At 54.0% G+C, this 25,485-nt stretch overlaps 1 protein-coding gene across 1 annotated transcript; it reads left to right on the forward strand.

Moving 5' to 3' along the window:
- The first annotated feature begins 260 nt into the window (after positions 1-260).
- MOGAT2 (monoacylglycerol O-acyltransferase 2) lies at positions 261-24,652 on the forward strand. Its single transcript, XM_025894159.2, has 6 exons — positions 261-430; positions 5,766-5,944; positions 14,411-14,615; positions 14,972-15,146; positions 15,762-15,961; positions 17,414-24,652. Exons 1-6 carry the CDS (start codon positions 340-342, stop codon positions 17,566-17,568), a joined length of 1,005 nt encoding a protein of 334 aa, XP_025749944.1. The 5' UTR covers positions 261-339; the 3' UTR covers positions 17,569-24,652.
- The last annotated feature ends 833 nt before the right edge of the window (positions 24,653-25,485 follow it).

Below are 25,485 nucleotides of genomic sequence, written 5' to 3' on the forward strand. Positions count from 1 at the left end.
CTTCACCTTCAAAGTGAAAGGCCAGATTCTAGCAGAGAAAGGTCATTGCAGATAAGGCATTGCCTGAGGAGGCAACTGCCTTGGACAAGGCTTATACGCTTCCTTTCGTTCCTCCTTCCTCCTAGGCCCAGGGCAGGTGGATTCAAAGGTTTTTCCTAGGAACGTGTCCCTGCCACTGTAGGGGCAGAGGCCTTGAGGCTGGGTGGGGCTGGGTGGGGCACGCTCCTCCCCCCATCCCCTACAAACGCTTATGCAACCTCCAATAGCAACAAAAATCAGTTGGTGTCTCAGACCGCAGCAGTGCACAGAGAAGCCTCTGGAGCCGTCACAGGAGCCAGCATGGTGAAGTTTGCACCGCTGTTCCTGCCATGGGAGCGCAGGCTACAGACCTTCATGGTCCTGCAGTGGGTCTTCTCCTTCTTGGTCCTGGGTAAGGCGAGCTGGGCTGGGGGTTGGGAGACCATGGGCACCTGCCACTCCAGGTGCACACAGTGTTTTGATGGTGGAAAGACATTCGTCCTAAAGGGGGCTTTGCTGCACTCAGAGTCCCTGCCCATAGAGTCCGGTGCCCGGAGTCCTCTGGAGGGTATGGAAGGGCATGGGGACAGGGTGTGGTAGAAGCCGCTGCCTGTGGCTTTGGACAGGTTACTGAGCTTTCCACCTTAGTACTAGGACGGAGACCCTGCCTCAGGCTACCTGGTGGTGGTGTGGGGAAGGATCTGAGTGATTGTGGGAAAGTTCCAGGCCCTGTAGGGCTTCTCAGAGGGAATGGATTTCCTTCCTTCCTTTCAAAGAGGAGGACACAGACTGGTGGGTAGGGAAAGAGAAGGGAACAGGGAAAGAATAGGAGTGCAAGAGAAAGTAGAGACTGCCAGGGGATTGGAGCGAGACCTCTGCAGGTCTCTAATTCATCAGCTGTGGAGTGGGACTATCACTGCTGAGCTGGCACAGAGCTTCCGCGGGATGAAGTGGAGAATGTGCTTGCTTTGCCTGGCCCAGATTAGGCCAGACCCCTGGGCTGGGGGCCCATGGGAAGTATGCTTAGCTCCCCCTCCCCACCCCACCCCCGCCAGGAGCACGTTGATGGTGACCAGGGAGACTGCCCTTGCCCAAACTCCACTCTGCTGAAGGGAACCCTTTGGAGGAGGGCCCGGGGCCGAGCAGGGGAAGAGAATGACTGGGGGTGTGTGGGATTCTTCACCTCCTCTGCCAGCACCAGAGAGGGTAGCCTCTGCTTCCCCCGGGACTGGCGTTCGGCCTGTGCACAGATGCCACTATCCTGGTGTTACACTATGGGTATGCTCTGTACCAGTTGGTCAACAGCACCCCCCCATACACACACACACACACACACACACACACACACACACACACACACACCCTCATGTGCTCCCTCAGAACCACCTCCCAGTTCTGCAGCTGAAGTCACCCCCAGCAAAGCAGGCCTCTAGCACCTTTATGAATCCCTTATGATTCATCTGTGTCTCTGTCCCAGGGGTTGTTAAACATTCTAAATATCCCTGGTTATCCCCATTACACAGATGGGCAGAAACACTAAGTGCCTTAACTGCCCCAAGGTTGTAGGTCCAGAGTCTTGGGCCCCTTCTACAGCCAAAGGAAGAAAGGGAAGGAGGGCAGAGAGGAGAGGGCGGACAGTGTGGGAGGAGGTGGGGCTGAGGGGCTACTGGGCGGATGGAGACAGCCTGGGGAAGGAGGCCTAGCCCTGGGCAGGCTGCAAGTCCGCTGGCTCCTGGACAAAGGTCGCCCGGGGCCTTAGAGGTAGGCTGTGGCCTCGGGATCACAGGGGATAAGGTTCGTCAGGTGCAGCATGCCTTGTGTGAGCTTTGCAAGCTGAGTGTGTTTGACTGGCCTTGCCGCTGCACCCCACCCTGCCTCAGTAGGCCCGGGGCAGAGGAGCCTGGGAATATCAAGCGCAGCCCAGAGAGGTCAGGTAGCCCTGGGCCTGGACGACTAGAAGAAGGGCAGCTGGGAAAAGGGATCTGGGCCCCCTGGGGCCTGGAGTAGGAGGTTTTTATAGTATCCCTTATCCTGGGGACAAAGGGGAGCCTCAGGAGGGCTTTAGGTAGGGGAGTGACAAGGTCCAATCTGTATGCGGAAGTTCCCTGTGGCTGCAGTGGAGGTATCTACTGTGTTTGGCGTGGGGGACGGGGGGGAATGGGCTGTTGGCAGGGAGCCGTACAATCTACATCAGGGGGCACCACACTATGGCACATGGGCTGAATCCAGCCCACTGAATGTTTCTGTATTTGTACAGTTTATGAGCTAAGAAGGATTTTCACATTTTCAAGGGGTTGTATTTTAAATGGTTAGGGACCTATGTAATATCATCCAAGTTGCCTCTTGAGCCGCGAAGTCTAAAATATTGACAGTCTGGCCCTTTAAGGAAAAAGATTGCCAGCCCTGGTCTAGGGAGGCTGGCAGTGGGTGGGGAGAAGTGGCCCCATTCAGGAGCTGTTTAGGAGATGGGGGCCACGGGGCAGGATTGAAAGGCTGGTCAGAGAGTGAGGGCTTCCAGTGGAAGAGCAAATACTACGTGCATTTCCTGAACAGCTCGTTCATACTGGAGTCAGAAGAGGCATTGCAGGGAGTGGTAGAGGCCAGAGAAGTGACTGGAGAGGTCACCTAGGACCCGTCACTAAGGACTCAGGGCCAACAGCCAAATACTTCCCAAGTGGGTAATTTATTTACTATTTCCTCTCCTCTATAACTCACCCTGGAAGGTGAGCACCATTCAAATAGTTTGTCTTGTCCTTAACTGCATCTCCTGCTCCTACAAGAATGGGAGTCCATGAATGTTTGTTGAGTGAATAAATGGGAGCAAGATGTAGCCAAAATGGTAGATTTGGATCTTAGGTCCCATCCTACCAGCTTGCTGTGTGACCTTAGCCAATTAGCATACCCTCTCTGGACCTTTGTAAAGTGGGGTTTAAAATATTTCCCCTCCTCTCAGAGTTGTGAGGATTAAGTGAGAGAAAGTGTTTCCCTTTCTAAGTGATTCCATAGCCTTCAGTTTTGCCTGCTGGGAGGAGTTGAAGGGTAAGCTAAGGGTGAAGGATGATTGGTATGGGGAAGGCCTTTCTGTCTGGTCAAGTGCAAATGCCTTGTGTGTCAAGTGCAAATGCCAATCTCTTTTTCTGACTGCAGAACTAATACGTGCCATGGTAAAACATTCAAACGTGATGAATGTCCTAAAAGCAAGACTTCCCCGAATCCTACCCTCCAGGTAGCCACGATCAACCATTTGTGTCTATTCTCTGGAGCTGGTTTTCTTAAGGTGGGAACCACTCACACAGACTTCTGATTTTGCCCAAGGGGAGAGAGGCCTAGCCGGGGGTCTTTAATTTTTTCCCCCCACCCTAAACATTTTTAATATGGAAAAAGGAATAAATTAAACTTACTCAAGCTCCCTGCCATTCTTGTCCCCCACATCCTGTCTCCTTCTTCCAGAGCCGGGGGCTCCTTTTCTGCTCTATGCGTGTGCCGCTGTATATGTACGTGCCAGGGTTTGTTTGTTTTTTTAATTTTTTTTTAAAGATTTTATTTATTTATTTGAGAGAGAGAGAATGAGAGACAGAGAGCATGAGAGGGAAGAGGGTCAGAGGGAGAAGCAGACCCCCCCGCTGAGCAGGGAGCCCGATGTGGGACTCGATCCCGGGACTCCAGGATCATGACCTGAGCCGGAGGCAGTCGCTCAACCAACTGAGCCACCCAGGTGCCCCAGGGTTATTTTTCATACAAACGGTGGCATTTTGGTCCCGCCCTTCTGTGGCTTTCTCTTGCAAAATCTTTATGAAAAAATCTTTAAGACAAACAAAAAGTTAACCAACCCCCCAACGGCGAATGGTCCTTTCCACCATGCTCAGGAAACTGCAAGGCCTCTGAGCATAAAGCACAGGTTGCTCAAGACTGGCCATCAGGTCTGGGAATGGGAGGAAATGCTGGAGGGAAGGGCTGCCTGGGAGAGCAGTGACTCGTGACTCGGGGCTACCATGTCTTCTAGTTTTTCAAGAGAAATCAGATGTCGGGGTTTGTATTGTGAAGCCTCCCCATTTTACATTATTAGTGACTAATTCAATCGTATTTGAAAATTTAAAGTGCAAAGGATGGACCGAGTGGCCGTTGGTGCATCGACAGATGAGCGGATAGACAACATGCGGTCGGTACATGAGAAAGAATAGTAGTTAGCCTCAAAAGGGAAGGAAATTCTGACACACGCTACAGCATGGATGGCATGAGTAGACCATCAGGGCATCATACTAAGTGGCGCAAACCAGTCACCAAAAGATCAATACTTCATGACTCTTCTTATACATGAGGTTCCTAGAATAGTCACATTTGTAGAGACAGAAAAGCCAATGGCGACCGGCAGGGGCTGGGGGAGGGGCCCGGGGAGTCAGAGATTCAGTTTGAGAGATTCAGTGTCAGAGATTGGCGGGCCCGGAGACGGTGGTAGTGATGGCTACACGACAATGGGAATGGACTTACTGCCGCTGAACTCTATGCTTAAAGACGGTTAAGGTGATATATTTTATGTTACGCGTCTCTCATCACAGTAACAATTTAAAAAACAAAGCGCCCTGATTGTGACCCTGGAACATCACTTTCCGAGGGCAGGACTTCGTGTCTGTTGTTCACGGCTGCCCCCCTGCACCTGGCCCGTGAGAGATGCTCTGTGTAAAGTGAACATCCGTGAGCCCCAGCCTACATCGTCCGGCTTATGAATTCTACCACTGTTCAGACTGGGTCAAAAGGCCCCTCCTCCAGGTGCCAGGAATGGCAGGCCCAATCTCCCCTACTTTCAAATAGAATATACAACTGGAAGTTGGCCTTCTTTAAGAGGATGAGTGCCTGGTGTTGAGTAGAGGAAATGGGTGGGGAAGGAGCCACATTCTCTGGGAATATTCTTTCCGTCAGCATCAGATTAGCGATGGCCCACGGACCAGCTGACCCTGAGATGAAGCTGGGATTAGCCTATGGCAAGGGGTTCAGAGCTGCGGGTCAGAGAGGGAGTTCCTCACGGGGCCTAGTCCTAGCCCTGCTACAGCCCTGAGCCACGGACCAGCCAAGGGTTGGCCTCTTTCTCCCTCCCTCCTTCACCGGGACAGGGCACTGCGGGAAGGAGGAATCAGCACGAGCCAAAGCTAAGGGACTGAAGGAGCTCAATGAGCTGTAAGAACACAGCAGTTTAGTGTGGCCAGAGCGCTGGGGGTGCAGGTGGGCGAGGAGGCGGGGAGGGCCGGCTCCTCCCGAAGTTACGGGAAAGCCGGGGAAGGCCTTTGAAGAGAGGCAGATCTGGCCAGGTGTATCTGTGGAAAGATGGGGCAGAGAGTGGGCAGAAAGAGTGTTTCCGTTCTCTCTGAGGTCCCCAAAAGATGGAAACTAGAAACCAGGAATCCAGTCGGTTGTCCAGCAGGCATTTTTGGAGCACCTGGTGAATGCAGACCACTTGACTGGGGAGAGGGAGGTAGTGCGGGGGAAGACCAGCATGAACAAGGGAGCCAGGACAGCGGGAACAATGAGTTTTGAAGTTGGGCCTACCTAGGTTCGAATCTGTGCTCCCAGCGAGACATTGGCGGGCTGGCAGGTGCCTTCCCTCCTTGAAGGCGTGGGAAGCTGAGCTCTCCCTCCCGGGGCCACGGGCTGGACGGGACCATGCTGCTAGCGCTGGGCATATGGGACACTCAGTGTGCACCATCTCACCTCCTTCCTCTCAGACCTCTGATGGTTCCTGCTTCCCTCCCCAGCCCAGATCTGCACTGTGGTCTTCATAGGCCTCCTGTTCACAAGATTCTGGTTGGTCAGTGTCCTGTACGCGATCTGGTGGTACCTGGACCTAGACAAGCCACGGCAGGGGGGCAGGCCCATCCAAGCCCTAAAGCGCTGCTTCTTGTGGAAGTACATGAGGGACTATTTCCCTGTCTCGGTGAGTACTGGGGCTGGCTGGGATGTGTCCATCTTCATGGCGGGAGCACGGCCCAGGGTGCAGGGAGCAGAATGCTGGGAGGGAGGGGCCAGGGCTTACACCACTATATGGTCTGGGGAGGAGTCCAGCTTCTCTCTGGCTGTGGTTTCCCAGGGTTGGGAAATGTCAGGGTTTGAAGGTCTCTGTGGGCATATAGTGTGGCACACATATGTATCTTACAGGTGTAAACCCCTCAGCAGCCAGGTAGGGGGTGAATATAATAAACTCAAGGTCCTAAGAGACCCATCAAGCCCCACACTTCATCAGACGGGGAGAATGACACTCTGAGAGGGACAAAGGTGTGACCAACTCCACAGGACAAGTTCTCCTGCTTTTAAAGTGTGTGCATTAACTAGGGGGGAAGGAGCAGGGGAGAGAGCCCTGAACTGGTTCTCAGTTCTAACCCGCCCCCAACTCCAGATTGCTGGGTGTCCTTGAGCAAAACCTTGCCCCATTCGAAGCCTCAGTTTCCCCATGTATCCAGGAAGCAGACTGATCCCTCCACCTCTGAGCACGTTTGAATCTCTCACTCTGACTCAGGGCATCTCATGCCATCGTGGATACTTGACCCTGGACTCAAATGTCAGTCCTGAGTAAAGCGGACCCTCGGATTTGAGTGAACAGACCCTCCTGTTGGCTCCTTTACCAAATCCCAGACAGACTGAACCCCGGGACTTGAGCGGCCAGGCAGGGCTGGCTTATTGGCCGGATGGGCCACGGTGGGAAGGCAGTGGGGAACACGGAGAGGTGCCAGGCGGGGGCAGCTGACCGGACCCTGGAAACGGGGGAGAAGAAAGGCAGAAACTGTGGCCTCTGGAGCAGGACAGACTAGGTTCTAATATCAGCGCCGCCACAGCCCATGGTGACCCTGGGAGAGTTTCATAGCCTCTGTCAGCCTCAGTGTCCTCATCTGTAACGTGGAGATGACACAACACACGTCACTGAGTTGGGCAGATTCGCTGAGCTGGCAGGAACGTCCTACTGGCTGGCAGGACATTCGGTGCTAGTATTATGTGACCGAGTCAGTGGGGAGCGTGGAGAGGCGCGCACGTGGCTGTGGTCGGGGGACGGCTCTGACCTTCACACCTGCCGGGCTTCTCCTGCCCGGTCCTGGTGCTCCGCCTCTTCCCGCCCCCCCTTGGCGTTAGGTCCCCAGCTGGTGAAGGGGGAGGGAGTGGAGGACACAGGCTCACAGAGGTTAAACAGCCCACTGACTCGTGGGCACTCAGCAGCGGACTCAGGGCTCCTTCTTTGCTCCCTTCTGAGAGTCCTGGGGCCCGGCGAGGACTAGCAAAAGCTGGGCAAGAACTGGGGTACGAAGCCCCGAGCACCACAGTGAGCAGGGCCTCCTGGGCAAAGGGCAAGGGTGGGACGGGGCAGGGCAGGGCAGGGCAGTAGGGCATCAGGGCAGGGGCTGGGCAGAGGGCAGGAAGTTGACTGGCAGAGAATTCCACGCTCACGAGGGGTGATAGGTGTTGAAGGGCAGAGCGAATGAGCAGCACTGAGCTAACCTGGGAGTCCAGGTTGGGGGAGGTCTCCCCATATTTGCTTCTTCCAGGATCTTGTCAGCAAAGACAAGCAGGGTCTGTGCCTATCTTATCCACTGCCTTTCCTGGTCCTTCCCTAGCCAGCCAGCCCTCGAGGAGGGTTTCTCAACCTCGGCACTATTGACCCCGGTGGGACACTGCCCTGATCTGCCGCAATTCTGTGTGTAGTGTTTCAGGATGGATGCCCACTGTAGGCCTGTTGCATCACGACCTTGCGGAGGGTGGGCAGTACCACCATGTGGCCAGCAGAGGGCGAGATGGCATGCACTTGGACTTTGCCTGGCCTAGGCTGGGAGCCTGCAGGGCTGGGGCTGTGGCCGGCAGATTCCCTTCCCCTCCCCTCCCACTCTTTTTTTTTTTTTAATTTTATTTTATTATGTTATGTTAGTCACCATACATTACATCATTAGTTTTTGATGTAGTGTTCCATGATTCATTGTTTGCGTATAACACCCAGGGCTCCATGCAGTATGTGCCCTCTTTAATACCCATCACCAGGCTAACCCATCCCCCCACCCCTCTCCCCTCTAGAACCCTTTACACACCTGTACAGCCCAGGCCCTGCTGGGATCTTGGGAGGGGCGGAAGGTAGGTGACGCTCCCATGCACATTCACAGGCCTCTGCACTCCCCTGTCAAATGCGTGTAGATTTCTGAGCTCCTATCAGTTCTTAGTGTGATTTTATGGACTAGCATCTATGGATGGAATTCCAAGCAAAATTAGGAAACTTTCTGGGCCTTGCAGCTTTCTAAACTCACGCTGCAGGCTTCCTAAAGAGCTAATGATGAAGAATCTGGCGATGGGCGATGTTTCACATAGGAGGCACTGACCCCACCTCGTGCTGAAGACCGGCCCCAGAGCTGGGTTTCCCCTGTGAAGATTTCATCATCCTGGAGTAAACACTGTCTACACAGGCCAAGGCCTGACAAGGGATGGAGTGCTGCAGCCGGGCTGTGACCTGGTGTCAGGAAATGCTGCAGGCCCAGGGCGGCGCAGGACACCTCCCCACCCACACCTGGGCCCTGCCTCAGTGCCTCCTCAGCCCTGCGGACGTCACTAGGGACTTCAGGCCCTCCCTCCCCACCCCCACCCCCACGCCAGCATACTGGGGGCTCTTAACTGGAGTCAGAGGTAGGTGGGTAGCCAGCTGCCTGCCCCGGACAGATCTCCAGCTTACACTTGGACCCAGGAGTGATACTTCCCCCTGTGATGACTCCTTTCACCATGGGAGGACTCTGCCTGGGAGAGGGTCTTCCTTCACACCGAGCTGTGCCCGTCCTGACACCCCTCCCTCAGCCCTATGGCTGCCCTGAAGGGAGGGGGCTTCCTTCCTGTTCACTTCCTGTCTTCGCTGTCCCTCCTCGGCCGGCAGCTCTCAGGAGGCTTTCTGCACATCGACACATGGACATTTGGGGCTGAAGGATGGGTGTGTGGGGGGCAGGGGGTGCCTTCATCCCTGGACTCTGCCCACTAGTAGCACTCCCCTCTACGAGGAGTGACAACCAAAAACGTCTGCAGATGTGACCACATGTCCCCTGGTGGGATGAGGAACTGGCCCTGGTTGAGAACTGCTCTGGAGCCTGGGGTCTCTCCAAAACACCTCCCCCACTCACTACCTAAATCCTGACCAGTCGGCTCTTTATCTGGGCTCTGCTTCCGCCGACGCCCCCTGCAGTCCATCCTGCACACAGCAGCCAGAATACTCCTAAAATGTTAAAACAGCAGTGACTCCCGTGACACCTAAAATCAAATCTAATTCTTTTGTCCAGCCTGCAGGTGCCTGGACTCTGGACCCCTGTTTATGCCTCACCTGCCCCCTTTGCCATCCAAATTCTCCAAGTACTCCTGGGCTGGTACCCTTCTTGGAAGTACACCCCTTTGCCCCGTTAACCCCCACCACTTTTCACCTGGGGATTCCTACAAAGCAGCAGAGCCTATAGGAGCCGGGCCGCCTGTATTAAAGTCTTGCCTCTGCCACTTTACTAGCTATGTGACCTCGAACCCGTTAATTAACCTTGTGTCTCAGTTTCCTCATCTGTAAAATGGGGACATTGCCACCGGTACTTCCCTTGCAGAATGAACAGAAGATGGAGCAAGTCGGTGTACTGAGGTCCCTGGGCACAGGAGGTGCTGGGAATGTGCACCACCTGGGGCATTCTTTCCAGCTCTCCGTGCTCAGCACATCCTGTATTTCTTCAACTCTAAGACATCCCTTTTTTTTTTTTTTAAGTAGTCTCCACGCCCAAGCCCAACACAGCGCTTGAACTCATGACTGTGAGGTCAAGACCTGAGCTGATACCAAGAGTTGGGGGACTGAGCCACCCAGGCGCCCCTCTAAGATATCCTTAATGGCAAAACATACCAGTATTTTATGTACCACTAAGAAACAATCCCTCCAAAGGAATCGTCAAATGCATCTTGAGAGCATAATGTTAAGATGCAAAGAAAAGGTGCATCTTAGAATTGAGAGAATATAGCCGCTGATGTCAGTGGGTGTCTGTTCTGTGAGTGCATGAGTGCAAGGGGGAGAGGCAGAGCCAAGAACCAGGTGAGAGGCAGGGGCGAGGGGGTCTGAAGCCCTTCTTGATAGCATACCGAGACCACCAGGGCCAGGGAAAATATCCAAGCCTTTCCTTCCATCTGACCATGATGGGAGGAGACAGGGAAGGACCCGAGTCCTGCCCCCCCTGCCCCCCCCCCCCAGCCAAAGGCTTAAAGCTGGAAGGGATTCCTTTGGTTTAAAGGGGTGATTCTCAAACTTTGATATACATCAGAATCCTCTCGGACATCTGCCACAAATCAGATGCCCAAGGCCAGAGCCAGACTACTGAATCAGACCTTGCTTGCCCTGCATTTTTAAACTACCAAGTAATTGAGGTACATAAATAGGTCATGAACAGGTTCTCCAGGGCCAGGCCTTAGAATAGGGAGGGACAGGTTGCTGATGGGCAGGAAGCACCTTCTCCTGAGAGCCCTGGACATTCCAAGTTTGACTAGAAAGGAAATGGCCCCTGAGATAGTCCTGAGTCTCGAGATACCTCTCTGGTTCTGGAACAAAGGCTCTCTGCTCTCTGTTTTTGGCAGGAGACAGCGGAACTGAGCTCGGGTCATCTGTGTGGCTTTGGGCAGGTCACTTAGCCCTCTGCACCTCAGTTTGCTCAACTGTCAAATGGGGGCTCTCACACTGCAGCCCACCTCCCGAGGGCCACGGTTACACAGGCTAGGGGTGTGGGTGCTTTGTGAACCATAAAGGAGCCATCAGGGCAGTGGCCATCACTGCCAAAGGGCATTCATTGAGATATGGGTCTGGGCAGACAGGGCAGAGACACAGCCCTCACTGTCCTCCCTCTCACCCGTGGTCCAGAAGCCCTCTCCCGGAAATGCCTCTCTCCTCCTGCAGGGCTGCGGTCCTCTAGGCGAGGGTCTTGGGGTTCAAAGTAGTGACACTCCTGGGAGAATTGCAAACATGTGCACACAAAGGCTGATGTGCAAGTGTTGGTGGCCACATTATTTGTAATGGCCAAAGGGTGGAAATAACGTCAATGTCCGTTGAGTGATAAATGAACAAAAAGTATGGTGTATCCACACAGTGGAATGGTATTCAGTCATAAACAGGAATGAAGCGCTGATCTATGCTTCAGCGTGGAGGGACCTGGAAAATATTCTGCCAAAGCAAAAGAAGCCAGACACACAAGGCCCCATGCTGTGGGATGCCATTCACACGAAATGCCCAGAGTGGGCAAGTCCATAGAGACAGGAAGCCAAGGTTGCCGGGGGCTGGGGGGACAGTCGAGTGACTGCTAATGGGCATGGGGTTTCCCTTTGGGGTGTTGAAAATGCTCTGGAATGAAATAGTAGTGATGGTTGTTCCCCTTTGAGGTACACTAAAACCACAGAATTGTGTGCTTTAAAAGGGTAAATTTGATGGTGCATGAATTAGATATATATATATATAAAGAAATAGCAAGGTGTCCCCCCAGAGCCTAGCAAGCTGGCCGTTCCGCTCCCCAGCCGCTACTGCCTGGTACGTGACGGGGCCTGCCACGATGTGCATGCAGAGAGGGCCTTCCCCGTCCACCACCTATCTCCGCTTAGTCCCACTCTCTCCCCTAGAAGGACTGAGGGGAGCAAGGCAGAGAACACAGCGCTTTACACCCCCCCCCCCGCCATGTACCTCATCTGAACCACCCTGACAGGGAGGCATTATCATTGTCCTGGGGGGCAGACAGAAACGGAGGCCCAGAGAACGCAGGGGCCTGGCACAGGTCATGTGATGAGCTGGTGGCAGAACCCAGGTCTCCTGACTTGCAGCTCAGAGTTCTTTCCCCTGCTTTTGGAACCCAGGTGACAGGCTGGGACAGGATCGGGAACAGGGGGCCTTCCTTCCAAGGCAGGCCGCCTCAGCCTCATCCATTCGTGGGTTCATTCTCTCCTTCCCTCATCCCACAGTTTTTCCAGAGCGTCTCCTCTGTTCCACGCCTGTGCTTGGGTCAGTAGGTGCAGCAGACGGGTGGCCTCTCGTCTCACGGCCTTCACGGGGAGGCAGTGCTATCCCTTGGGCACAGGGGACAGAGAGAAGAGGGGTGCACAGAAGGATAGCAGCAGAGACCATGTCTAGGGACGTGCGGACAGTGATGACCCCATCAGCGCACATACTTGGACACCGCACATGTAAATGCACGGACAAATACTGGCACACGTGCCCAGACACAGGCCCTCACATTCAGCCGGATATTTCTCTGTATGCAAAGGCTTCTTTATTAAGGATAGTACGTCATACATTCTTGTTCAAAATTCCAAAGGGACGAGAGGGTATGTGGGTGAAAATCCCTGCCCCAGAGGTAACTAGGACAGCTAGCATTTGGTGTGTCCACATACGAACAAGTGCGTGTCCCCTTCCCCAGCACAGTCAGGGATGTTCTGCCCACGATGTCTTGCCCTTTGCTTTGTCCTGACCAGCGACTGTGGCCATCTTCCCCCGCCAGGCCAGGGAGTTCTTCCTCATACTTCCTGAGGGCTGCCCCGTGCCCCACTTGTGTGGCTGTTTTGAGAATTTGTCTCAGCGGGCCCTGTTGATGGGCACTGGAGGGGGTGCCGAGGTTTTGATAGTACCAAAACGTGATGCTTCGGTTAATAATCTCGTTCACATGTCATTCTGCACAAGCACAAGAAATTAGCAGTGAGTTGCTGGGTTCCAAGGTTAGTCACGCTTTTAGGTTGTCATAGCTATTGCCAAATCGCCTTTCCGGAGCTGTACAAAATCGCCTTCCCACTGCCTGAGAAAGAATTTGTGCGCCCGTGAGTCAGGGCGGGGAGCCGGGTGGGTTTGTAGGGGAATGTCGCCAGATGGGTTCCCAAGCAAGCACCTTTCCCACTGAGGATAACCAGAGATTTCGCCGCTCCGGTTTTATCCTCACATCTAGGAAGTCCCTACCGCGTGAGCAGGAGAGGTTTGTCCTCGTGTGGGAGGCGATGGTCCCTCCAACTGTGGTTCCTGTAGGTTTCTGCAAAGGGTCAGTGGGTGCCTGGGGGCCATACTGGGCAGGAGGGTGTTGCAGAAACCAAGTCCAGGTGAAGTCCGAGAGAATTTGGGGCCATTTGGCCTGGATGGGGCAGATTGGGCTCAGATCCTCGTCGCTGCCCTCCAGGTCCCTCCAGGCCCCTCCAGGCTGCTCTGAGGGCAGGCAGCCAGACCTCTGGGGCCCCAAAGGCAGCAGCAAGAACCCTCAGGGAGCCACCCACTGCAAGTTTGAGCTCAATGATAGGATGAACTTTCACCGTGGCAAAGCTGAGCCAGGATGGGCTGCCCTGCGGCTGGGAGGGCGATTGCAGCCGATTGCGGGGACTGGGCAGTTCTATCAGGAGACCTCCTGCCAGGGGCTCAGGGCATGGCCCAGGGGCCGCAGGGGCCTTCAGACTCTGATGGCTATGGCTCCCAGAGTGTAGGGCAGTGTGAAAGGTGGGCCTGCGGTCCTGGCAGGGTGGGGGAGGGATTGCCCCCATTCACACACACACACACACACACACACACACACACACACACAATCACTGCCCGCAGCAATAATCTTTGTGGACTGGACCATGGAGCAGCCTGTCCAGTGACGGGTGGGCTGAGAACAGCATTTGTTTGCTCAGTTCCTGCCCCCCCCACCCTCATCCCCCTTCAGCTGGGAGCTGCTAAAGACAACAGCTCTCCTCCCCTAGGACATCTGCAATAACTGGTGATCCCTACCTCCCGCTCCATGCTGCAGGCCTGCCCAGACCCTGGCAAGTTGCTTCCCAGCAGAGCCCATGGCTGGGGGAAGAAAATGGTCGAGGGGCAATGAAGGTCTGGCGTAGGGGGAGCAGGGAGCCCCAGGGAGACACTTGCATTGTATGGAAGGGTAAATAGGCCTGGAGCCAGCCTTCTGGACTGCATGTTCTTTCAACCACTCCTGCTATATCTTGCTAATGCTCACTCCCAGGGCTTAAGTGCCTATTTTTCTCATACTGACTGAGTTTTGTTAAACCCGGGCTCTTCCAGCAGGGTGGTGCCCCCGTGTGTCCCTTTGATGCCTTCAAATGATATTTGGTCCTGTAGTAATCTTGGTAATTTCAGGGTACCACAGACCCGAGCTTCTCAGCAGTCCTGGGAGGTAGGCAGGACAGGGCTAAATGTCCCCATTTTACAGATGAAGAGCCTGAGAGGGAAGCAATTTGTCCAAAGCCAGCCGTGAATCAGACGGTGTCCCTGGATGCATTCACACACTGTATCTCAGTATGCCTGAGAAGCTGAGGCTCAGAGAGGGGGAACGACTTGCCCAAGGTCACACTGATGGGTGGCACGGTCAGGGTTGGCACGCAGGTCCCGCTCTGGCTCACCGGGTTATTGTCCTTGCAGCTGGTCAAGACTGCTGAGCTGGACCCCTCCCGGAACTACCTTGCGGGCTTCCACCCCCACGGGGTCCTGGCGGCCGGAGCCTTTGTCAACCTGTGCACAGAGAGCACGGGCTTCCCTTCGCTCTTCCCCGGAATCCGTCCCCATCTGATGATGCTGAGCCTTTGGTTCCGGGCCCCTTTCTTCAGGGATTACATCATGTCGGGGGGTGAGTCTTTACACGCCTGGGTAAAGTCCAGGAGGATGAGGCTGGAGGCACGGGAAGAGGCATCTCAGGGAGGGCTGCCAACCCTTCCATACTTCTTGCAAGTGCAGGTGCAATGGGCGAAGTGGCTAAACCCAAAGAAATACTCCCCACAGCTGCATGCGCGGCACTGAGCTCAATGAGGCTGTGGGGAAAAGGGAGAGGACTTAGTTCCAGTCCTCAGGGGACTCCCAGCTGGAGGGGATGGGGTAGGGACCCGGACCTCTCGGGCCATTTTTGGTGGTCTCTCTCTTGGGTCTCATCCACCCCACAATCCCTGCCCCCTTCTCCCGTACCTGACCACCTTCCTCTCTTCCCAGGGCTGGTCCCATCGGACAAGGAGAGCGCTGCTCACATTCTGAGCAGGAAGGAAGGTGGTAATCTGCTGGCCATCATTGTGGGGGGTGCCCAGGAGGCTCTGAACGCCAGGCCCAGCTCCTCCACACTGTTGCTACGGAACCGCAAGGGCTTCGTCAGGCTCGCCCTGATGCACGGGTATCTGGGGAGAGGGCTCTCAGCTCCAGGGGAGATTGGCAGGAAGACAGCAGAGACTAGTGCAGATTGTATTTTGGCGGGGAGATTCTCAGTCTATTTACAGCAAAGATTATATTGAGAAATGTACTATGGCATGCCCAAATACCCAGAGAAGATTTCAGAAGGGAGGCGTGGTGATCAATGGCACTAGGTGGGAAGGGACATGTCTGCCCAAAGCTGGCACTGGATCTGACATCTACGGGATCTGGGAGGATGGAGTTTGGGGCATATCACAGAGCTGCTCTACTTCGAAGCATCTTTGAAGAACACAAGCTAGCTGGGGCCAGAGAGATTTTTCTACAAAACTCACAGATATTTTATACCTGGGAGGACTCTGAAGCATTCTGGCCTATCTGTCCTATTACAACTGGGAAAATGTAGCCCTGAGAGGGGCCAGGACCTGCCCAAGGTCAGAAAGCAAAGCTATGGCAGGGCTGGGAGACAACCCAGGCCTCCTACTGCTGGCCCAGGGCTCTGTCCTCTGCTCCAGTTCCTGGTTGCTCCGTCCCTGCAGGAAGCTAGCTTAGGGGCCCTCTGTGGGACCTTCCACTCGTATTCTCTCCTGTCTCTCTCCAGGGCAGCCCTGGTGCCGATCTTCTCCTTCGGGGAGAATGAGCTCTTCGACCAGGTTGAGAACTGTCCCGGGTCCTGGTTGCGCCGGATCCAGAACCGGCTGCAGAAGATCATGGGCGTCTCCCTCCCGCTCTTCCACGGCCGTGGCATCTTCCAGTACAGCTTCGGCCTCATACCCTACCGCCAGCCCATCACCACCGTGGGTGAGCTGCGAGCCGGCTTGGCCGGGGGTGAGGGGTGGGTCCTATGGGAAAGAGGCCTGGGCTGTGGGCTGCAAGGGGACATGGAGATGAGTGAGACACATCCTCGCCCTCCTGGAGCTCACCATTCTAGACCAGGAAACAGGCACTGCTTATCAAGCAGATAAGCCTAAGAGAAGGCACCGTGGGATGGGAACTGTAACAGGGGCACAAAGAACAGTAGTCACTACTGATTACAGAGTACCTGCTGTGTGGCAGGCAGGTTCCCTAACGTGCAGCAGCTCGATCTATCCCAACAACCTTCAAGATAGGGACTATTATCCCCATTTCACTGATGGCAAACTGAGGCTCCGAGAAGTTAAGTAACTTCCAAAAGATCATGCTGCCTTTGAGTAACAAGGTTGAGAATTGGATCAGGGTCTATTTGAGTTCTTATTGTGCTAGAGAAGGAGGGTTTAATTCTGACCCAGAGGCTCTAATAAGGCTTATTGGAAAAGGTGGACACAGGGAAAGGCCATTCCAAGTCAATTAGAATTGTGTGTAGAGTAGGAATTGCTACGCTTGAGTTAGAGCCTGAGGGATTTGCCTGTAAATAATGGGCATGAGCTTTAGTGCATGGACTCAGCACCGTCTTTTTCAGTTCTTGGGATCCCTCATTTGCTTTCTTCTTGGATCCCAGCTGGACCCCTCTGACGAAGCCTATAGAGGGACGTTGGTTCATCTTTATCCATCCATTTATTTGTTAGTTGAGTGCAGACTTGGTGTACCCCCTACACCATGACTTTCCCCGTGTCTTGTGGCAATATTTTCATGTGTTAATACTGCTGCTGCCACCAGAGCTATCCCAAGAGGAGAAGGCAGGGGAGCTACCGTCCCAGCCAGGCAGAACCAGAGGAAGGAGGTCACTTAGGGCTTCCCTAGAACAAAGCAGGCACTGCAGTCCAGGTGGAGAGAGAAAGAGGAAGAAGAGCTGCGTGGGCTGTGGGCCCACCTCATCCTAGATCTACAGGCACTTCTAATTGTTGCATCTTGGGCTCCCAGAACCACGTGGTCTGGAAATTAAGAGCATATCCCCAGGATTTAAAAACTGGAACAGATACTTCCTGGCTATGTGACCTTGAACAAGTTACTTTGCCTCTCTGAGCCTCATTGCCCCACCTGTCAACAGGGAGTAATAAGAGTTTCTATCCACATAGGACGGTTACGAGGATTAAAGGAGATAATGCGTGGCAAGCGCCTGGCACATTCCATGGCACATTCCATTCCATCGCAATGCCCGTGGGTGTTGTTATATCAGAATCATGGAGTTACCATAACATCTTAGAACCCATCACCCAAAATAGGGCTGAAAGGGATGGCAGTAAGAACACTTTGCTGCAGGAATGCCCATGGGGAAGGGCCCCTGCAACCCAGTGGTTCCTGCTTGGGGCCAACACCCACATTTGTGTCTTATAGTGGGGAAGCCCATTGAGGTGCAGAAGACACCGTACCCCTCGCAAGAGGAGGTGGACAAGCTGCACCAGCGCTATATTAAGGAGCTGTGCAACCTCTTCGAAGCCCACAAGCTCAAGTACAATGTCCCCGTGGACCAACACCTGGAGTTCTGCTGAGTGCCTCCCCAGAAGGTTGGCCTTAGGGAGCCCAGCGGGAGGTGCTGTGATCTGAGAAGTCTTCCGGGAGGCATCTTTTGAACATATCTTCACAGCCTTCCCAAACTTCCGCAAATCCAACCACGCCAGGACTCCAAGTGGCGAGTGGGAGCGGTCACCAGGCTCTGGCGTGGGTGGTTTGCACCCCTGCTGCGAAACCCCTGCGAGCCTCCCTCTCCTCAGCCTGTTCCTCTGGGAATGGGAGAGATGGCTGGAAGAGAGGAATTTCTGAGGTTTCGGTCCCCTGTTGTCATGTCACTCAAGAGCCAGAGTGGCAACCGTCACCAGGTTTTTCTTCCTTGACCTTGAGTAACAGCGCAAAAGAAGCCTCCTGCTCCAGCCCCGTCTCCTACAAGCTCCTTCATCCTGCTCCCTGGATGTCCCCACTCTTCCCTCCCTGCGCCGGGGGGGGGGGGTGGCCTTGAAACCTCTGCGTTCTTGCTAAGCACTTTTGCGTTTTGGGGTCCTCTGAGCTGTAGACTGGCAGCCACAGGGGCCCGAAAGGGGGAGAAGGAGAACTGTGCTCTGTCACTCCCCTGTGGCAGTGGGCAGACCTTTTTGCCCTCCTTCTGAGCCTCAGTTTCCCCGACTGACTAAGATGAACCCTGAGTCTCAGCTCTGACATTACAGAGGCGAAGAGCTCCTGGAGGCACCTCTTACTCGTCCATTGTAATTTCAGCCCCTGACCTTGGCACAGAAAGGTTGGGGGGGGGGTCCCAAAAATGTCAGTTCAACAAATGAAAGGATTCTACTTTAGCCTTCTTCCCCATTCCCCAACAGAGAGGGCTCATCAAGGCCCCCTCTTTGGACCCCCAGCCTGGCCCTGTGGCCCTGCAGCCATACCTCATCTTTCCAGAAGGTGGATGAGACAGGGCCAGAGAATGCCATGTTGGCTCATCCTTCCTGATCCGTTGGCCCCAAGCTTACCACCCCTGGTCCTGTTCTGCTGGGCAAGAAAGTTGAGAGGCTATGTTAGGACACGGGGCAGACCAACACAGAGGATGAAGACCAGATGCGAGGAGTGCATGTTTGTGTGGGTCTGCAGGGTGGGTGAGATGGGGACAGATGCCCTGACGAGAAGATTCTGGATTCCTAGGTTTGGCACATAACGTCAATAGTGAAGGGCAGGATGCCCGGCGGGGACCAAACTTGTGACTCCCCTCACCCTCCAGCAGGGAAGCAGCATCCTTTCCCTCCAGGAGCAAATCGTACCGGTAACTACAACAGGAGGGACAGCCAAGAGGTGTAAATTTGGGTTTAAATCCTGGCCCATCCCTTTTCAGTGACTCTGGGCAAGTCCTGTCATTTCCAAACCTCAATTTTGCCAGCTGAGAAGGACTACCATACCCATCTCTGGTGTTGTGAACGTAGTAAGGTAATATTTTGAACATATGAGTCACTGCACGTCATGTCTGGAATGGTGTGGAATAAGTGTAAATTAGGATTCAGGGGATAAAGGTACCCCGTGTCTCAGGAAGGTGCCTGGTATCCTAAGAGGTAGTATGCTAGGGGGCTCACAAGGGAAGCGGGAACAAAGAGCGATGGGGGTCAGAGGAGGGAGTGATGATTTCCAACCAGGAGGAAGTGGAGGAGGTGACAGGTGGGCAGGGCCATGAAGAAGGGCAAGATTTGCAAAGGAGAGAAGTACTCACCCATTATGGTTCTCTATTGCTGTCTAGCAAGCCAGGCCAAAACTGAATGGCTGAAGAAGCAAGGAGTTAATTATTCCTCCCGGTTCTGTGGGTTGGACAGGTGGCTCTTCTCAGTCTGCCCTGGGCTCCGTGCAGGTGCCTTCAGCTGGAACTGGGCCGGCTGGTGGGGCTGGCTGGGCCTCTCATTGCAGGTGGGTCTGATGGGTCTTCAAGCACTCAGCGGTGGCTGGAATTTGTAAGAACGGGAGCAAGGCTGCAAGAGCTCTTAAATACTGGGCTGAACAACTTGCAGAGTCACTTCATCCCATTCTGTTGATCAAAGCAACTCCTGGAACCCCCCCACCCCGGCGGAAGTTTCAGGGGTGAGGAATAGACTCTGCTTCTGCCTGGAAGGAGCATGGGTGTCACAATACAATGGGCTGGAGGTACATGAAGAGATTCTGTGGCCATCTTTGCAAACGATCTACGAAACAGTGGTCAATGAAAGCCTGCAGCAGGACCTCCGCCCTCCCCCCAGGTGTAGTGGAATTCGCTGTGTGACCGTGATAAGAGCTGTAGTTTATCCCCAGGGCACCAGCTCATTCTCAGCCGCTGCCCCATCCCCATCTGGCTCTCCCCAGTCCATCCTCAGTGACCAGCCAGGGTGTAGGGGCCATCGCTGGTCAGAGGACACGGACCGTGCTGGTGACCCTGCAGGGAAGGAGCAAGGAATGAGCATTTCCGCTTCCCTCTCTCCCCTCCCTCTTCTGCCAAGGTTCCCCTCTGCCTGAGCCCAGTCGCAAGCGGGAAGGCACAAGGGCCTGTGGCTGCCATGCACACAGGTAGGCCTCCAGTAACAAGCAGGGTGGAGACAGGTGGACAGTGCATCTGCAGGGGTCAGTGGAAGAGAGATGTCCACCTTCAAGTCCAAGTTTCTTAGCCTGCCTTTTGCCACTCTTCCATCATCTGGCCCAGTTTTCTCCATCCTCATTTGTCCCCCTCCCTTAACCATGGGCTCCCATGATACCAAACCATTTGCCGTTCCTTCTATGAGATTTGCTCTTTCTCCCCTCTAGGCTTTGCCCACGCGGTTCCCTCTGCCTGGAATGGCATCTCCCCCTCCCCACCTCCCCCTTTGTCTGGAAAATTCCTATTCATCCTTCAATACTGGTTTCCTCTATGCAAGAAAGCCTTCCCTAACGTCCCTGGTTGAGGTAGGGGTTCCACGGGGTGCCCCAGACTTCCCTTTCCTCTGCCATGGCAGTCAGCACTGGGATGGCTGCTGGGTGGTCACAATCCTGTGCAGGATACTTCTGCCTCCAGTGATCTCCCTCTAGCCTACCCACATGTAGCACCTGCCTCCACTGTCCAGACAAAACCCAACACCCTAAAATAGTCTCCAACGCCCCAGGATAATGCCCAAACTCCTCCTCAGCCTCCAGAGCCTTCCTCATCTGCTCCTAGACCTCACCAGCCTCCCCCGCTGGATCTCCTCCCCTGCACCCCATCACCCTGGCACCCCTCGCTGCTTGCGGAATGCACGCTGCTCTTGCATCACAGTTCCAGGGCATGCTGTTCCCTTTCCTTGAAACATGCTTCCTTCCAGACCTGGGTGACTTCGCTCATCCCCAAAGGGCACCTCCTTTGTCGTCCATCAGCACGCCCCACCCACCCTCTTACTCTGCCTCCCACCTGACTGCCCTGAACCAGAGTTAGTTACCCTCATTTGGGGCTAGTTTTGGGGGTGAAAGGGTCATTAATGGGTGAGTGGACTTCTTTGTCTCCCTTTCGACTGGGACAGCCCTGAGGGCCAAGACCACATCCTGGTCGCCCTCAGCCCCACCCAGCACCCAGCACAGGACCTAGGGCGCCTCAGCACCCCACTGGATGAGAACTGGTTGCATAAATGAATCCTCACATGGCACTTCCTCTTGGTTCAGCACGCTAGGCCTGGGGCAGGGATGAGGCCGAGAAGACCCATGCCTTGCCTTTGGAGGTCATTAAATCAGTTCTCTATTGCTATGTGACAGAAACTCCAAAACTTAGCTGCTTTAAACCACAAACATTATTTATTGTCTCAAAGTTTCTGAGGTCGGGAATCTGGGAGTGGCTTCCCTAAGGGGTTCTGGCTGAGGTGTCTCATGAGGTTGCAGCCACACTGTTGGCCTGGCCTGCAGTCGCGGAAGACTTGAGTCGGGCTGGAGGATCCACTCCCAAGCTCACCCATGTGGCTGTTGGTGGGAGGCTCTGTGCTCTGTGCAGGCCTCTCCATATGGCTGCCAAGGGCATGGCTTCTCCCAGAGCAAGTAAAGAGAGAGAGGGACCACACTACCTTTTATGACCTAGACTCTGTATCACACACTATCAATTCTACCTTATCGTATTGGTGAGATGTGAATTCACTAAGTCCCGTCACACTCCTTACGAGGGTGTGAATCCCAGGATGTGAGGCCCCCGGGGGCCAGCTTGGAGGCTAGCTACCACAGTGATGGTGGATGAGCCCTCCGAGACCAGACTGGGCCACACCATGCTGTGTACTGCTGCGCAAGGTAGCTTGCCAGGGCTGGCCATAGAGAGGGTCCCCAAATGGGTGGGGCACAGCATGAGCAGAGATCGGGGGAGGGAATTCTGTCCGTGACCCCCTGGCCTGGCCTGGGATGGAGGAGGAGGTGACCATGAGATTTGAGGGGGTCCGGATGGGGGAAGGGAGTGGTGAGAGACTTGGGGGGCCGGAGGGCAGAGAATTCTTCCCTTTGCATGGTGACCCTGGCGGCCTCCCATGGAAGACCACGGCAGCACAAGAAAGGAAGCTAGGGCCTGATCTCAGAGGAGGGCTGCCCCAGAGAGTTGCCCGGTCGGGAACAGCCACACTGGACTTTGAGCAAAACATGTCCTTTTCCTGAGAGATTGCAGGTGTTTGTCTAGTGGTTGGCCTCCCCAGCTAACACAGTGTACCAGAACCTCACATATAAGGGGTCAGTTATTAACTTAGTACCTCCTGCCTGACACTCCTCAGGGCCCCCGAGCCCGCCTCGGGGGCCTCCGCATGGTGCAGGAGAACAGCTCCCCGACGCCAGCACACACACACACAGATAGATGCAGACAGAGGACGACAAGATTTGTCAGGCGTGGTAGCAAGGGTCAGAGGCCCTTAAGGGTGGGGTGCGCTGGAGTCTTCCAGAAATCATGCTGCCCTTTGGCCTGGGGAGAAGTTCTCAAATGGCATTACCCCCAGGGAACAAAGGGCCCAGTGGGGCCCAGCCTATGTGACACGGCTTTCTGGTGCCGGGTGGGACAGGGGTCAGCCAGCACAGCACCGCCAGCAGCCACGTGGCACGGGCCACGCGTTGGCCTCAGAAGGGAGCTGACTGTGCTTGGTGAGGGTACAGGAGGAGGCTAACACAGGGAGGGTGGAAGCTGCTGAGTGAGCAAAGAAAGGCAGGGAGCGGACACGGCGGGCAGGGCACAGGCTCGGGATGGCCACTGTTGTGATGGGGCGGGCAAAAGTGAGGTTGAGGGAACAGGAGGCTGGAAGGCCAGGCCTTTGTTCAGCAAACTTTGAGCGAGAGTGGTGACCAATGCAGCCAGGGTCCCTGACTTTGCCTTGCCTACTGTCTGGGGCAACTCCTATGTCCAGTCAGCGCGTCAGGAATTTCTCCCTGAGGTAGGGGGGAGCCCCGGAAGGTCCTTGAGCTGGAGTGGGCCAGGGACAGGACCAGATGGGCAGTGGATGCCTTGGGCTGAACTGGGCATCTGTCTTAATGACCCCACGGAAGGGCAGAGCCAGCACCGAGCTGCTTACTGAGCACGGAATCCATGCCAGGCTCCGGGTGGGACGCTCTACAGGCGTTATCTCAATAACACCGGCAGCGACGCCCACTCTTTGTAATCAATGAGGTTCCTGTGTCAGAGAAGGGTAAGGACTTTCTGGAATCCTGGGCTCGATAGGAAGGCTGACTGCCCAGACAGCTCTTCTGTCCTGCTCCCACTCTGCCTAGTTCCAGCCTCCAACTGGGCAGAAGGGCACAATGGAAGTGGCCGGGCCTGAGAACCCTCGAGGTGTGCCTAGCCCCCCACCCACCTGCTTGGCCCCGCCGCATACCTCCCTGCACTGCACGCCATCCCCACCCTTCCCCCTGCGCCACATGCCTCCCTGAGGCTTGGTTTCATCACCTGTAAATGCTTCACCCATAAGCGAGTATTCAATAAATGCCAGTTCTTCCTCACTCCTCCCCTTTGAAAATGCTAGGAAATGGATTTTGAAAGACCTGGGAGAGTTTGTGGATAACACACAAGGTTTGGGCTTTTCTTAGACTCTAACTCACCCCTCACTCCTTGCTAGAAAACCTTTAACCAGTGCAAGGGGTGCCCTGTACACCCAGTTATATCTTTAGTGAGGAAATGGGTGGAACCAGATGGGCAGGAAGACTCTTCCTAGTAGCCCCTTTTAAAGGGCCCCTGAAAAGAAAAAAAAACAGCAGGAAACCCTGGCCCTATCAATACAATGCCAATGATAGGATCAAAAGGGGCCTCCCCCTTTAAGAAAGGCAAAAACTGTCAGAAGCTGGCATTTGGGTGTGCCCTAGACCAATGCTTCTCAAAACGTCTGTGGTGTAGGACCAGATTCTTGTGTGTGTGTTGTGGGGACGGTTCCCTAATCCATCTTGGACCTATTCATTTGTAAAATACAATGTAAATTACCAGAAAAATGAAATATGAAAACAAAGACAAACATAGTACAAGTCCAAGTTTTTATTCTTACTTTCAACAGACATAAAATTCCTCTGTCACCTTGCTCTAAAGTTTCTGAGCAGGTACTCTCAAATTCTGTACCTAACTTGGTCAGGAACCAGGAACAAGCGGTGAATGGACACACTCCGGCCCTCAGACCACATAGAGCCGCACTGCCTTAGAGCGCACTGAGGGGCTAGTTACTGGTATTGTCAGATTGCTGTGGTTAAGCTACACAAAGCTACTTGGTGAACTGCAAAGTGCTCTACAAGATTGGTGGGGCCGTGGTCTTAGCCACTTCTACGTGGCTGAGCGGGCTCTGGGAAAGGAAGGACTTGCCTGAAGGCACAGAGCTAGAAAGATTCCAACGGGGGACCACTCTTCACTCTCTTGCAATGTTCTTTCCACTCTGCCTGGTGCAGTGGATCCTGGAAAGCATCACCCAGATGCATCTTCAAGGAAGGACACCTTGCGCTGGGTGCGGAGAGCTGCTTCTTCCAGGGCACTGAGCCAATGACTGATCCAGATGGGGCAGAAAGGCTTGACCACTTCAGCCCAGATCAGGACAGCTCCGATGGGTCATTTCTGTTCAGCTTCTCCCTCTGCCCTATTCGGCTGCCTTCCCTCCCTTCTGTAGGTTTTGACCCCAAGGGTTCTCCCTAATAAACATCCCACAGGCTAAACGTGCTTTCAAAATCCACTTCCTGGAGAACCTAACCTGTGACATCATGCATATATGAAGAGTTAAATCTCAATATGAGGCTCAGAGAGATTAACTAACCTGTCAAAAGTCACACAGTTTTTAAGTGGTTTTTAGGTTTTTGGAGTCAGGATTTAAACTCAGATCGGAGGGCAAAGCCAGCGCTCTTTGCCTTAGGAGTGAGACCTCTTGTCTACCAGCTTGGGAAACAAAGGAAAGGATCAGAAAAATTGTATTTAAGTTGTGAAACTTAAAGTAACTCTATTCAAAATGGCACACCACTTTGGAAGACATTTTGGCATTTCTTAAATAAAGTTGAATAAAGGCTTACTATACAGCACAACAATCATGCTCCTAGCTATTTACCCAACTGATTTGAAAATAAGTCCACACAAAACCTGCACATCAATGTTTACAGCAGCTTTCTTCATAATCAGCAAAAACTGGAAGCAACCAAGATATCCTTCAGAAGGTGAATAGATAAACACACCGTGGTACCTTCAGGGCTGTGGAATACTACTCTGAAATAAAGCATGAGCTATTAATTCACGCAACAACATGGATGAATCTAAGATGCGTTTTGTTAAGTGAAAGAAGCTAGAGTAAAAAGCCTATTTGATTCCATTCATATGATATTCTGGAAAATGATAATATAGAGGAATGGAAAGCTGATCGGCAGTTGCCAGGGATTTAGAAAGGGCGAGCCTCTGACTAAGAGAAGCATAGGGAATTCTTTGGGTTGGTGGAATGAATCTGGATGGTATTGGACTGGCATATAAATGACACTATGCATTTGTCAAGACCTACAAAGAGTGA

This window comes from Callorhinus ursinus, unplaced genomic scaffold, assembly GCF_003265705.2.
Source record: "Callorhinus ursinus isolate GAN/ISIS: 27379988/994484 unplaced genomic scaffold, GSC_fseal_2.0 scaffold35, whole genome shotgun sequence".
Taxonomy (NCBI): Eukaryota; Metazoa; Chordata; class Mammalia; order Carnivora; family Otariidae; genus Callorhinus; species Callorhinus ursinus.